Here is a 15,085-nt window from a genome sequence, read left to right on the forward strand (position 1 = left end):
CCCCACAGCAGAACGGTGAATGGGCTTTGAAAGTAATCTGAATCCGAGGGTATCCCGGGACCACAAACGGCGCGGTGCAGGGACCAGTGCATCTCCCTTTGACCGAATGTTTCTTTGACTCCTCTCCAATGTTGTGGTCCCGCTGGCTGGGTTTTCGAAGAGTAAGTTTGAGGTGTCCTGTTGCCCGCAGCCCGGTGCTCAGCCCCGCTCCTTCCTCTCTCCCTGAAGCCAATCCATTGGATTGAATGTCAATGACGTAATGCGAGAGAGAAACAATGTGATTCCGAATCTTTCGGCACCATCCACTCCCCCAGCCTGTGACCGCTCCCTCCGACAAACATGCCACTGACCGGTCCTGGGTTTTTCATTTTCATCGCAGGACATCGCATTGTGTTTCAGCGCCTGGGGATGAAGGGGACGAGAGGAGGAGTGTAGGCTAGCTGGCTCTTTTCCTGGGAGTTATTGATCATTATTGGTTGCGAATGAATTGTGAAGCAGGGTTGCAGGCAGCTACAGAGACTGCACACGGTATGTACAGGGCAAGTACTGGGTATGTACCGACTTCGTGCAGGGCGAGCTCGGGGTAAACACACGGTATGGGCAGTGTATGTACCGGGCGTGTGCAGGGTGCGCTCGGGGTAATTGTATGGTATGGACAGGGTATGTACCGGCTTTGTGCAGGGTCTGTGCAGGATCATCTAAGGGCAAGTACACTGTATGGGCAGTGTATGTACCGGGCGTGTACAGGGTGCCCTCGGGGGTAAATGCACGGTGTGGAAATGGTATGCGGGGGTACGTTTGGGGTAACTGCATGGTATGGACAGGTTCTGCGTAGAGCAAGTGCTGGACATGTATCAAGAATGCATAGAATTCGTGCAGGGTATATACAGGGCGTGTAATTGTGCTTGTATAGTGTCTCTGCAAGGTGCACACAATTCCGGGCTCCTTAATAGATATAGACCGAGTCACAGAGAGAGGAGAGCATTTATTGTTTCAGAATGTGTGCTTTGCTAAAAACATCTGAGCGAGTTATAATCCGGAGTAGCACGATGTGTAATTCATTGGAGGAAGGGTGGAAATCAATTTCTTTTCACTCTGTAGATCGCGGACGAGGAAAATGGAAGGTGCTCCGGAATACTCACTGTTTCTCGTTCGGATACTGGAAGAATTGGATGCGAACCGCGGTACAGTTTCCTACCAGGACCTGTGCAAACTGCTGTGTGCCCGCTTTGATTTAACCCACCTGGCGAAGCTGAGGAGCCTTCTGTTCTACACCGCCTGCCTGGATCCCAATTTCCCGGCCACTCTCTTCAAAGAGAAACTGCGGTGCAATGTGGACAACACACAGTCCAAGAAGATCATGATTGCCGCCGACATCGTGACCATGTTTAACCTGATTCAGATGAACGGCGGGGTGGCGAAGGAAAGGCTGCCTCACCGGCACCAGCAGAAGGTGAGGAAGAACGAATCCTTTGAGTCGTGTCGATCAGACACTGAGATCTGTCGGATCCGCTCCCCTGTCTATGCCTGCAGCCACGACCCGGCCAGCAGTGAACACGGCGCTTCCAGGCGTCCTAACAGCTCCCCGGCGTCCGACTGCAAGGACTGCCAGCGCTTCATCTGCACTTCCGACCCCAATTTTTTCCTCGGGATCAGGAATGAAGGGACAGCGGGAAATAACGGCAGGACCACGTCCCTGGACAGGTTACAGGCTTCCCCGACTTTCAACGGGATCGACCCCCAGGACTGCGTCATGCAGTCCACATATTTCCCTATGGATCCGGGTCAGGAATCCAACTCGGACCAAGACTCCCCTAGCAGGAAGGCAGACAGGAATGGGACCTTTGATTCCAGCGACGAAGCGTTCACCATCAGCCCCTGTGCCGAGGCCACGTCGGTATTCAACGGCGAGCTCCAGGACATGCTTCCTTGTGTGGGAAAGTTGGTCTCGATGGACAAGGAGTCGGAAGATGAGGACAATGAGCCGCACATCCCAAACAACTCGTCGAGGTTCTCAACTTTTTTCAGTAACAGCTTTGAGATGCCCTACAGTAATCCGTACTGCGATACCATCCCGTCCAGTAATCACGAGAAAAGATACGTCAAGCATGAAAGTTTGGACGACCTACAAGGGACCACTTACTTTGGCCCAAGCACCATATCACAGGAGCCCCAGAACCTGACCAAGCAGAGCAAGCCGGCTTCCTGGCTCCTGAAGAGTTGGAGCCTCAACACCGAGCAGGCAGAGGACGGGGAGAAGTATTTTGGGGGCGGGAAGCGTCCTGGGATGGGTCACCAGTACCAGGGCAGCACCAAGGAGGAACTGGTGGCCGAGGCGCGCCAGCGACAGGCGGCGGCGGCGGCCGAAGCTATCAGCACCATGGACAGGGCTCAGACCTACTTCCAACAGGCGGACGATAGCGTGCACTTCCCGCCGGCCGCCGCCGAGCCCGCCCCCCACTCCAACCCCAGGAAAATAAAGGAGAAGGGTTGCAAGGCACCGAGCTTGGAGCAGACGGCTAGTGTGGGCACTCAGACGGAGCAGGGCAGCCGGGGCAGGGGGCAGGCGACCGGCCGGTGTCCCCGCCCCAAGCCCGGCGAGAAGGCGGCCGTCCGGCAGTCAGACGAGGACTCAGAGGGTCTGAGCGACGACATCAGCGACATTTTCAGGTTTCTGGATGATATGAGTGTTAGCGGCTCGACGGGTCTCCTACAGTCCTGCTACAACAGCAGCGGCTCTCTGTCCCGGCTCCCCAAGGCAGACGGCGGCAGTCCCGAGAAGACTCCGGCCAAAGGAGGGGGTCCTCAAACTGAGACGGTCCAGGGGCACCGTCCCAACCAGCCAGCCGATGAAGAGCTGAAGGCCAGTGTGTGCAAGCTGGTGCTGAGGGTGGGCGAGATTGAGAAGAAGCTGGAGACTCTGTCCGGGGTCCGGGACGAGATTTCCCAGGTCCTGGCTAAACTCAATCACCTCGACCAGAAGATCCAGGAGCCGGCAGCAGAGAAAGTCTCCCCCGACAGCAATGCGGACAGTCTCCGCGTCAAAGCCCTGAGGAAAAGTTTGTTTGTACGGAGATCCTCCAAGTCCCTGACCGAGGAGAACAGTGCGACCGAGTCCAAGATCGCCAGTATCGCCAACTCGCCCCGGGACTGGCGGGCGCTAGGCTGCGCCGGCGAGACGGGCCAGAGCAAACGCCAGGGCACCGCGGACAGCAAGGATTGGCAGCGCAAACACAGAGAGGTATTTGCATCACGTTCTGCCGCCCGGTTCTGTCTCCATTATCACCGTATTCCCCGGAGCTGCTCATCGGCAAATGGGTTGGGAATTGTCTATAGCAAGCTCCAGGCATCTGGGAACGGTTCGTGTGTGTCAATCACCCTAACCTGCCATTAGAACCCTCGCATGGTCAATGGGGAGATGAAGTTCCTTAATAATCCAAGTCAATGGCCAGTCGCTACAAAGTTTTGTAGAGATGGACGGTGTTCAAATATTAACAATAGATGTGTAATCAACAGTTAGTCATAGAGCTCTCACAGAGAGTGCATGCCAAAAGTAAAGTTAAATATTTTCTAATTACCAAGCAACTGCTGCTGGAGCGGGAATGGAGGCCGGGAGCGCACCGAGCACCGGCTTCCTGCAACCCTTCCAGGTTGGGGCATCTCTGTCACCGCGCCGCCAGCCTCACATTCTTACCCAGGAATGTCACGGGCTGGCCCAGGACTGGCATCACTGGTTGACAGACGGACCAGCGGTGGTTGGCTGTCGGTAGCTCAATGCTCCCGGTGTCAGAAATGTGGGTTCTGACCGAAGAGGGGAGTAGATTCGTCTGACCTGTTCTAAAGAGTGAATCCTAGCGGGTACATTTTGCATCCAATATTATAAACCAGCATAAATAGACCCTGAGGGAAAGAACCTCACATTCGGTCTTTCCAGGCTAATAGTTAAGGTGAAGGTATTGTTTGAAAATTGTACCAAATACATCAGCGTCCAAAAATGTGATCCTTACAATTGGAATACTTACAGTTGGAAGTGAATTAATGGCACGGATATTCAGATATCCCTTCCCTGATATCTTCATCCCAAAATCCATCAAATCATTTCCTGACTTTAGTTTTCAGTTTGAACAGTGGGGCATTGAACTAGGTGTAGCTGTATGACAATTGGTGTGAGACAGAATCAGTGTTATCTCAGCACACTGTCAGATTTGTCACCAGTAAGAAAATTGCAAATCCTTGCAAAAAGTGCTTGGAGTGACCTGAACATAAAACTGAACATAAAAACGTCAGGAATAAGAGGAAGAGATGGCCATTCGGCCCCTCACACTTGATCCAACATTCAATAAGTTCATGCCAGCAATAATAGAACAGGGACCTGTCCATGTCTGGATGATACCAGCCTCAGAGGGAGAGCTGGAGGTGATATTTTTGCTGTTATTTTTCTCTGTTACTGAGATAAATAAGAACAACGTCACTTCCAATGTCATCTGGGTTGCTACTGTAGGTTGTATGTTCTGCAGCCACATTGTGCCAGTAATGGAAGCGGTGGCTGTTGAGTCCAGTGCCAGTTCGCAGCTCAGTTCTGAATGGTGGTGAGATTCCTGAGCGTTGTGGTTTCACTCTCAAGAACTGGTGAGGGTTCCATCAGACTGCAGACCAGCCTTCCCAATAGTCGAACTGAGGTTTCAGAAGGTGAGAGTTCTTTTGTTGCAGAATACACACCTTCTACCTAACTTCTGTATGTACCAATACTAATATAAATATTCTGGTTAAATTCCTTTCCAATCAGTGCTGCCTCTCAAATTTATGAATGACTGGGGATTCAGTAGTGGACATCCTGGTTGGCATGGACAGGTTAGGCTGAAGGGCCTGTTTCCATGCCGAATGACTCTATGATTCTAAGAAAATGATGTTCCTGGAGGTGTTCACCATGTCACAGTCAAGTTTAAAGGGTTAAACTGTAAGGCCAGGTGGCATTCAAGTTTAGAAGGCAGAGGTGTGATTTAATTAGATCATTTTAAATAATAAAGGAAGTTGATAAGGTAGATACAGAGAAACTATTTCCTCTGGTGGGGAAATTCAGAGCAGGAGATGTAATGACAGGACCAGACTGTGATAACCATTGAGGTGCTTTCACACTGAGGGTAGTTTAACTGTGGAGAACATTCTCCATAAACCTCGGTCAAATGAATGTTCTGAGTGTGAGCATGGGAATAAGGAACAGAAGCAAGTAGGATGTGAGGAAGAGGATTGGGTATGAGGAGTTCATCATCTGCACTGGTTCCTGTCCTGCCCCTGGCTATAGTTTCTAGAATTGGTCCTCCAAATATTATAAACATCATCAACTCCATGGGAGAAAGTGCAGATCAGCTCTGATCTAATGGAATGGCAAAATAGTTCAAAATGTAGGGCTAGGAACTACTGTCCCAATATTCAAATGTTGAACATCACAATCTTCCCATCGAACGATGGTCTTTGCTGGATGGTGGCCAGATATGGTGACTGCAGGAATCTTGATTATAAAAATATACCCATTCCTGAGATATGGGAGTCTCTGTCAGTCCAGCGATCTTTGTTGTGTTCAGTGCATTCAGTCAGCTCTCATTATCATGCAGGGTGAACTGACTGGGGTGAGTACTGAAGTTTATGAGGATGGGACTTTGGGATGCAGGTAAGCAGTGACTATTCTGCAGTTAGAGTAAAGAAGGCTGATAAAATGATAATTGCTTTTGGAGAGCAGAGAATAACAATTTGCTGGTATAAAATCAATACTTTTTTCATTGTTTGGAAATAACCACACACTGGACCAGTCCTGTCCCTGCTTCAGACAGCATTGTGTACTTGGAGGTGGATCATAGAAATGGGAATTGGAAGGGGGAGGGGGGAGGAACTCAGTGAAATCGCAATCCCTAGGGCAGTGACACCCAACAAACAGCTGAAGCCGTGGGCTGGCAATTCTCAGGTCCTGTTGGCTTTCTGCAAGGATCTTAAAAGAAGTGATTAGTGAGAAAGATGATGCCTTGGTTTTAATTTTCAAAATCCATTCTTTTTGGGGAAGGCTCTTTATTTTAAGAAAGTGACCCATGAATAGGCATGGAGTGAATACCTGAATGTGTTACAATAAGAATAAAACCTGCCATTGACTCAACACTGAATTCAGATGTTAAATGTTGCTGCCAGTGTGCCTAAAGATGAAACACTGCTCTGGTAAAAATGCCTAATTTCACATCTTTCACACCCTCATCATCCATATGTCAATAATCGACACCAATCGTTACCCTTGGCTCATTCCACCACAGAATGATGCACTTTATACTCCTGTCAGACTCACATCCACATCTCACAGGTTGCACATGGTGCTAGCTATTTAACCATGATGGAGAGGCCACCCAAACATTGCATGGCACTCAGTGACACACTACCCACTCTCTAACAGGACAAGGTGGTACACAGGCAGCAGTTTTTGACTGGCACGGAGCAGTCAGAGTTGCTCATCGCCTTCTCCCATGGAGTTTATGATGTTTACAATATCTCGAGGACCAATTCTAGAATCTATAGCCAAGGGCAGGACAGGAATCAGTGCAGATGATGAACTCCTCATACCCAATCCTCTTACTCACATCCTACTTCCCCTCAAGCCACAATCAGTTCCAATGGTTTGAGCATCCTCTGCTCACTTTCTCCACCTCTCTCACCCCATTCCAACCCTGCCCTAGCACCTTTTTCCCAACTTCAGATAGCCAAGAACTCCAACCCAGCTAGGCCATAGTTGCATTTATTCAGCAAGTGGTGTGTTTCTTCAGAAGCATCTGAACTGAAATACACTTTTCCTTGAGATTTAGCAAGTGGAATTGTTCCATGTAGAATTACATGGTTTTGGTCTCCCACTGAGAGGTCTTTCCTCCCCCTCCCTTTACCAGAAACATGCCCCAGTCTGTGCTGTCTACTCATCTTTCCTGTTGTGTTGTACTCCAAGGGGATTGCTTCCTCAAGCATCTCCTGGGAGTAGATCATTTGTTCAGAAGCTTAAAGTTGAGACAAAGACCTTTGGCACCAACCACATCACTAGGCCCTTTGGAGATATACTGCCATTCAATAAAATCATTTACCTCAGTGTCACTTCTCTGCTATATCCCTTGATTCCTAAACGTTTATTGATCTCCGACCTGAATATGCTTACTATGCAGCTTTGACAACTCCCTTGAGTAGAGAATTCTAAAGATTCACAAACCCCTGTGTGAAGAAATGTCTTCTCACCTCAGTCTTGAATCATCGACCCTTATTTTGAGACTGTGACCACTGGTCTAGACACTCCAGCTGGAAGCTACCATCACCACATCTACCTTGTCAAGCCAGTAAGGGTTTTGCACAGTTCAACGAGATCACTTCTCTCTCTTCTAAACCCAAGAGAATATAAATGCAATCCATTTATCTTCTCCCCATGGGACAGACTCCCCATCCTCAGAATCAATCTGGTGAACCTTTGTTATACTCTGTCTATCACAAGTATATCCTTCATTAGGTAGGGAGACCAGAATGGTGCACATGATATTTCAGGAGCAGTTTCACCAGGGCCCTTATTAACTCCAGTAAAACACCGCTGCTCTTATCAACTGGGTGTTAACATACCATTTACCTTCTGAAATGCTTGTTATATCTGAATACTGATATTCATTGATGCATGGACAGGACACGTAGGTCCCTCTGAACACCAATAACTTTCAACTTCTCACCATTTAAAAAGAACTCCACTGTTCTAATGTTTTCTACCAAAGTGGGCGACCCCACAGTTTTCTACATCATATCCCATTTGCCGTGCCCTTGCCCATTCACTTTCCCTGTCTACATCTCCTTGAAGCCCTGCTGCAATCTCCTCACAAGCCACACTACCACCCAATTTAGAATAATTAAAAGAAAACTTACACCTGATTCCCCTCATCCAAATCATTGTCCAAGGATTGATCCATGCATCCCACTAGTCACAGTATCCTAACCTAAAACTGACCTGTTTATTCCCATTCTCTACTTCCTGTCCATTAATTAACCTTTTGTCCACACCAGTACGTTACCCCAAATCTTAATTTTGTTACAAGACTTTTTGAGTGATGAGAGGCCAGCACTGTATACAGATAAGGAAGTGACCAATGTAATCAATACAAGCAGGCTTATTCAGCAATGTTGCCAATTCAACCACGCCAGTAAGAAATTTAAGTTACTTCCAGCTTCAGTGGCATCTTATCAAAGGTTTTCTGCAAGTTCAAATGCACCATATCCATTGATTTACCTTACCTGTGCTGTCAGTTACAGTCTCAACAAGCTCTAATAGATTTGTCGTACATGACATCCTTTTCATAAATCCATGTTGACTCTGCCCAATCCTATTATTATTGCTTAAATACCTGGCTGACACTTCCTTAATAATAGATTCCAACATTTCCTGATGACTAATGCAAGGCAGTTCCCTGATTTCAGTCTCCCCCACTTTCTTAATGAGACGGTCATATTTATTTCCAGTCTGTGGAAACTGTTCGAGCATCCATGGAATTTTGAAAGAGGACATCAGTGCATCTATTTTCTCCGTCACCCTCCTCTTTCAGAACCTTGGGATGCAAGTTATCAGGTCCTGGAGATTTATCGGCTTTTGATCTCATTGATTTCTCTGCTCCTCTTTATCCATGCTAACTTCTTCTAGCTCCTCGCTCACAATCTGTAGTTCTCTGCTATTTCATGAAGACAGATTAAAAATATTTGTTTAATTTCTCCATTTCTTTATTCCCTGATATAGTTTCTCCGGTCTCAGTCCAGAAGTGACTCACATTAAGTTTTACTGATCTTTTGCTTCTTACATGTGAATAGAAGCTTTTACAATCTGTCTTTATGTTTTTCACTAGATTACTCCCGTCTTTGACATTCCCTTTCCTTATCAAATTCTCAGGCCTCTATTACTGAATTCTGAAATGTTTTCAATCCTCAGGCTTACTTCTCCCTTTTGGCAACACTTAAAGCCTTTTTTCTTCAATCTAATCAACTTCTCTTGTTAGCCACAGTTGGACCAGTTTTCCTGCTGAGATATTGTACATTAAGGGGATATTTATTTGTTCTAATCTACACATTAATTTTTTAAATGTTAGCCTTTGCTTGTTTTTAGTGCAGTTTCCCAATCTCCCACAGTCAGCTCATGACTCACACCTTCAGAGTTCACTCTGTTTGCATTTAAGACCCTTTGAACTAAAACACTTTCAATCTTCATACTAAATTCTATGATATTATAATCAGTCTTTCCTAAAGGCTCCTTAGCTACCAGATTAAAATGAACTCTTTCTCATTGCACAAAACTAACTCTAAGATCGTCTGATCATTCAGTGGCTGTTTGGTATAAAGATCTGGACAGTCGTCTCTTACACACTTCATGAATTTGTTCTTCACACTGTTGCTGCTAATTTAGTTGGCACAATCTATGTGTAGATTAATGGCCCCATGACTATTGTATTACCCATGTTACATGCAACTCTAATTTCCTTGTTATACTCTGTTCCACATCGCTATTACCCTTTAGAGACCGTAATATTTTCTGCCCCGGGCCGTTTCTTAGCTTCACCCAAACTAATCCTATTCCTTGATTTTCTGAGCCAAGGCATCACTGTTCACAACCCTTATGTCATGTTTTAATATCAGGGCTCTTCCCACCTCCTTTTGCATCATGGAACATTTAATTACCAATCTCGATCGTGTTGTAACCACTTGGCAACAGTAAGAACTTTAGAAAGCCTCACATTACAGCAGCAGCTGTTGAGTGAACCAGTGCAAGGCAGGAAATATTGGACCTCATCCTCAGCAAGCTATCTGTTGTCATTGTCTCTGACCATGTCCGGAATGACTGCCAGACAACTCGAAGCTGATCGTTCACAAGGCACTGTTGACCAAGAGCAGAGCAGAAATGTACAGCACCAGTAATCTCACATCCCTCACTCTACCACGACTATCGAGCCTGGGGATTAGCTCTGGTTCAGTGAAGAGTGCAAAGGGCATCTGGGGGGGGCAGCTTCATGCACATCTGAAAATGAGGTACCAATCAGGTGAAATTGCAATTCAGAGTGATAAGCAGCAAGAATAGCATGCAATATACTAAGCTAAGCGATCCCACCACCAACGGCTCAGATCAAGGCTCTGCCACCCTATCACATCCACGGAAATGAGGCCAACGGATCAGTAGATCCCCAATTTTTCTCTCCCTTCTCTCTTTAATAGTGGGATCATGTATGTTACCCTCCAGTCTACAAGAACAATTCTAGATCAATAGAACTTTGGAAGGTGATAACCTGAGCATCCAGTCACTCTAAAGCCACCTCCTTCAAAACTCTGGCATGTAAATCATTGGATCCTTGGGATTATCAGCTTTCAAGCTCACCAACTCCCCCAGTACTACTCCGTAGTTCCTTCAGTCCTCTTGGTTCTCCAATATATCTGGCAGGTTTTGTGTGTCTTCTGTGAAGGCAGATGCAAAGTAGCTGTTTAATTCCTCGCCATTTCCTTATCTCCCATTATAAATTCTTCTCTCTCAGTCTCTTGCCTTCATTGGTCTTTTCCTTTCTATGTATTCATACAAACTCTTTCAGTCCATTTTTGTCTTTCTTGCCTGTCCTATCTCATATTCTACCTTGCCATCCTTGGTTCTTCACTGAGTTCTAAAATGCTCCAAATCCTCAGGCCTCCAGCTAACTCTGGCATTTCTTCCTTGGATTCAATCCTATCTTTAATTTCTCCTGTCAGCCCCGGAGGACCATTTCACCTGTTGGGGTTTTGTTCCTTATAAAAAAAAATTGCATGATTTCTTTATCATCACTCTCAATGTGTTCCCCCAGTCAACATAGCCAACTCTCCTCTCATGCCTTAAAGGATTCCTTTGTGTAGGATTAGGACCCTAGTTTTGCAATGAACAAAATCACTTTCAAACTCAGTGTCTCATTCTATATATCAGAGTCATAGAGTCAAGCAGCATGAGAATAGGCTCTTTAGTCAAGGTTTCATTGCCCCACCATCAAGTTCCTACCCAGACTAATCCCATTTTTCAGCCCTCAGCCCTGGACTTTTTATGCACATCTAAATACTCATGAAGTGTAGTGAGTGTGGGTGTGTAATATATACACATGTGAGTGTTGCAATGGGTGTGAGTGTGAATATGGGAGTGGATATGTGGAGTGTGTTATTATGTGTGGTTGTGTGTGTGTGTGTGTGTGTGTGTGTGTGTGTGTGTGTGTGTGTGTGTGTGTGTGTGTGTGTCTCTGTGTGTGTGTGGGGGGGGACATGGAATTGTGTGGGTGTGGGTGAGGTACTGGTGTGGGTGTGAGTGTGAGTGTGGGTGTAATTGCAGGTCTGTGTGAGTGTGTGTGGGTATGAGTGGAGGTGTGAGTGAGGGTGTGAGTGTGGGTGTTAGTGGGAGGTGAGGGGGAGAGTGAGTGGGGGTGTGAGTGGGGATGTGAGGGGAGTGAGTGTGGGTGTAAGGGGAGTGAGTAGGGGTGTGAGGGGGAGTAAGTGTGGGTGTGAGGGCAGTGTGAGTGGGGGTGAGGAGGAGTGAGTGTGGGTGTGAGGGGAGTGTGGGTGCGGGTGTGAAGGGAGTTAGTGTAGGTGTGGGGGTTGTGGGGGAGTGAGTGGGGTAGTGAGGGGGAGTATGGGTGGCAGTGTGGGGGAAGTGAGTGGGGGTGTGAGGGGGAGTGTGAGGGGGAGTGTGAGTGGGGGTGTGAGGGGAGTGAGTGGCTGTGTGAAGGGGTTGTGAAGGAGTGAGTGGGGCAGCGAGGGGGAGTGAGTGGGGGTGTAAGAGGGAGTGTGAGTGGTGCTGTGTGTATGTGTGGGCGTTGTTCTGGGTGTTCTTGACGTGGATGTGGAAGGAGTTTTAATTTCACAAGGAAATCCTGTGAGGTTATGAGCAAGGCATCTCTACGATGTTCGCTTGGGATGTGAGATCAGATAAAGCAACAAACTCTTCATTTCTGTTCAAACATTGCAGGAAATATGATCTTGGTACAAGGAGTGATCGAGGTGCTTTCTTGTCTCCTATGATTACTACCTTAATTTCTGTTTTTATACTGCACGCTCCTGGATAGAGTGGAATGAGTCATGTTTCCAGCAGATTCTCAGCACCTTCATTTTTGTTGGCTGATCTGACAAGGTCATCGAAGTATTCTGTGCTTTGGATATCCATTTATAGTTGCTTGAGATTGGCACTGATCACCAGTGCCATTTCCCAGCCAACTTAAGTCCCTTTTATGGGCCATAACTCTTCAGGCACCGACAAACCTTTGTCATTTGGTCCTCATGACTGTTGGATTTTCTCCAGTGAAGTTAGATTCGTAGAGTTATACAGCACAGAAACAGGCCCTTCAGCCCAGCTCATCCATACTAACCAAGGTGCCTTCCTAAGCTAGTCCCATTTGCTTGCATTTGACCCATATCGCTCTGAACTTTTCCTGTCCATGTAGCTCATCCATCCATGAGTTAGGCCACAGTCCTGGGGGTCTCCTCATTGGTATTCCTCTTCCAGCTATTTGCAGTATTTTGCCTGTACTGCTGGAGCTCTCTTTCTCTCCCTCCCTGTCTAATTGACCTCCTGTGTTCTGGTCATTTCAGCTGCCAAGGCAGAGACTGACTTCCCTAAAATCCACCCTGCACAGTCATTGTCCCCCATCCAACACCGCACCAGCACAATCCTCCAACGCACAGGAAGAATGCAACCTTGTGCTGGCACCTGGGTCGGTAGCTGATCTACTGCAAGGACTTACTGCCTGAAACAGACAGCTTCTTCACTCACTCAGTGACAGGTGGCTTTCAGCATCTGGACTGAAGGATACTGAGGGGTGACCTGTTAGAGGTATACAGAATTATAAGAGGCATAGATAGGGTAGATGGTCAGAATCTTGTTCCCATAGAAGGGGTATCAAGAACAGGAGGGCATAAGTTTAGGGTGAGAAGGGAATCTGAGGGGACAGCTTTTTTTCACAGAGAGTGGTTGATATCTGGAACTTGCTGCCAGAGGAGATGGTGGAATCAGATACAGTCACTATATTTAAGAGGCATTTAGACAGACACTTGAATAGGCAAGGCATAGCTGGATACAAAGCTGAGGAGATTATGGTAAATGGGTAAATAGATTAGCATGGACATTCTGTACAACTCTGACTCTGTCTGGAACAGAGGTGCAAGGAGGGTAGGGTATTCTGTACCCTCATTGTCACCATTTGCCAGTTAACCATCCACTCTCTTCTCGGTTTATATTAACCAGAGGTTTGGTTTTGGGCTGGGCTTCCTGCCTGTCGGTCTCTGAATGAAGGGGACTCGGAGTGAGTATCAGGGTCAGTTTGAGGTTTGGACTCAGAATCTGAATCAGGATCAGGTTTATTATCACTGACATATGTTGTGAAATTTGTTGTTTTGCAGCAGCAGTGCAGTGCAAGACGTAAAAATTACCGTAAGTTACCAAAAAATAAATAAATAGTGCAAAAGAGGAATAACGAGGTAGTGTTCATGGGTTCATGAACCGTTCAGAAATCTGATGGGGGAGGGGAAGAAACTGTTCCTGAAACATTGAGTGTGAGTCTTCAGGCTCCTGTACCTCCTCCCCGATGGTAATAATGAGAAGAGGGCATGTCCCGGGTGGTGAGTGTCCTTAATGATGGATGCTGCCTTCTTGGGGCACCACCTCTTGAAGATGTCCTCGATGGTGGGGAGGGTTGTGCCCATGATGGAGCTGACTGAGTCTACAACCCCCTGTAGCCTCTTTCGATCCTGCACATTGGAGCCTCCGTACCAGGCAGTGATGCAACCAGTCAGAATGCTCTCCACCGTACATCTGTAGAAATGTGCAAGAGTCTTTGGTGACACACCAAATCTCCTCCTAATGAAGTAGAGCTGGTGGTGTGCCTTCTTGGTGATTGCATCGGCGTGTTGGGCCCAGGATAGATTCTCTGAGATGTTGAAGCTGCTCACCATTTCCACCAAATGATGACTGCTGTGTCTTCTCCTGACTTCCCCTTCCTGAAATCCACAATCAATTCCATGGCCTTGCTGATGTTGAGTGAGAGGTTGTTGTTGCGACACCACTCAACCAGCCGATCTATCTCACTCCTATACGCCTCCTCGTTGCCATCTGAGATTCTGCCAAGCAGTGGTGTCATCGGTGAATTTATGCATGGTGTTTGAGCTGTGCCTAGCCACGCAGTCAGGAATGTAGAGAGAGTAGGGCAGTGGGCTAAGCACACATCCTTGAGGTGCACCTGTGTTGATTGTCAGCGAGGAGGAGAGGTTACTACTGATCTGCACTGACTGTGATCTCCTGATAAGGAAGTCGAGGATCCAGTTGCAGAGGGAGGTACAGAAGCCCAGGTTTTGAAGCTTGTTGATTAGTACCGAGGGGATGATGGTGTTGAACGCCAGGCTGTAATTGATTGCTGTTGTCTAGATGCTCCAAAGCTGAGTGGAGAGGCAGTGAGATTGCATCCGCAGTAGGCAAATTGCAGCGGGTCCAGGTCCTTGCTCAGGCAAGAGTTAATTCTAGCCATAACCAACCTCTCAAAGCACTTCATCACAGTAGGTGTGAATGTTACCGGGTGGTAGTCATTGAGGCAGCTCACCCTGCTCTTCTTGGGCACCGGTACGATTGATGCCCTTTTGAAGCAGGTGGGAACCTCCGACTGCAGCAGTGAGAGGTTGAAGGTGTCCTTGAACACTCCAGCCAGTTGGTCAGCACAGATTTTCAGTACCCTGCCAGGTACACCATCGGGGCCCAACACCCTGCGAGGGTTCACCCTCTTGAAGGATCTTCTGACATTGACCTCTGAGAGAGATATCACAGGGTTGCCAGATGCTGTGCAGATTCACACAGGTGTATTGTTATTCTCCCTTTCAAAGCGTGCATAAAAGGCATTGAGCTCATCAGGGAGTGAAGCATTGCTGCCATTTATGCTTTAAGTTTCGCCTCATAGGAAGTAATGACATGCAAACCCTGCCACAGCTGTCGTGCATCCGATTGTGTCTCTAACTTCACACGGAATTGCCTTTTTGCTCTCACGATGGCCTTCCGTAGGTCGTACCTGGA

General features: G+C 47.3%; 1 protein-coding gene across 2 annotated transcripts in view; it reads left to right on the forward strand.

Annotated features, from left to right (window-relative positions):
- Positions 1-301: 301 nt before the first annotated feature.
- minar1 (membrane integral NOTCH2 associated receptor 1) overlaps positions 302-15,085 on the forward strand; it is a 40,253-nt gene continuing 25,469 nt past the window's right edge. Inside the window, exons 1-3 of one of the 2 annotated variants that reach the window (XM_052040695.1) lie at positions 302-528; positions 1,102-3,241; positions 4,502-4,624. In XM_052040695.1, the coding sequence (XP_051896655.1) occupies positions 1,118-3,241; positions 4,502-4,534 (2,157 nt within the window). In that variant the 5' untranslated portion in view covers positions 302-528; positions 1,102-1,117 and the 3' untranslated portion in view covers positions 4,535-4,624. Of the gene's footprint in view, positions 529-1,101; positions 3,242-4,501; positions 4,625-15,085 lie in introns of those variants that run through there. The other variant, XM_052040694.1, reaches the window with a different exon arrangement.

Source organism: Pristis pectinata, chromosome 28 (genome assembly GCF_009764475.1).
Source record: "Pristis pectinata isolate sPriPec2 chromosome 28, sPriPec2.1.pri, whole genome shotgun sequence".
Classification (NCBI taxonomy): Eukaryota; Metazoa; Chordata; class Chondrichthyes; order Rhinopristiformes; family Pristidae; genus Pristis; species Pristis pectinata.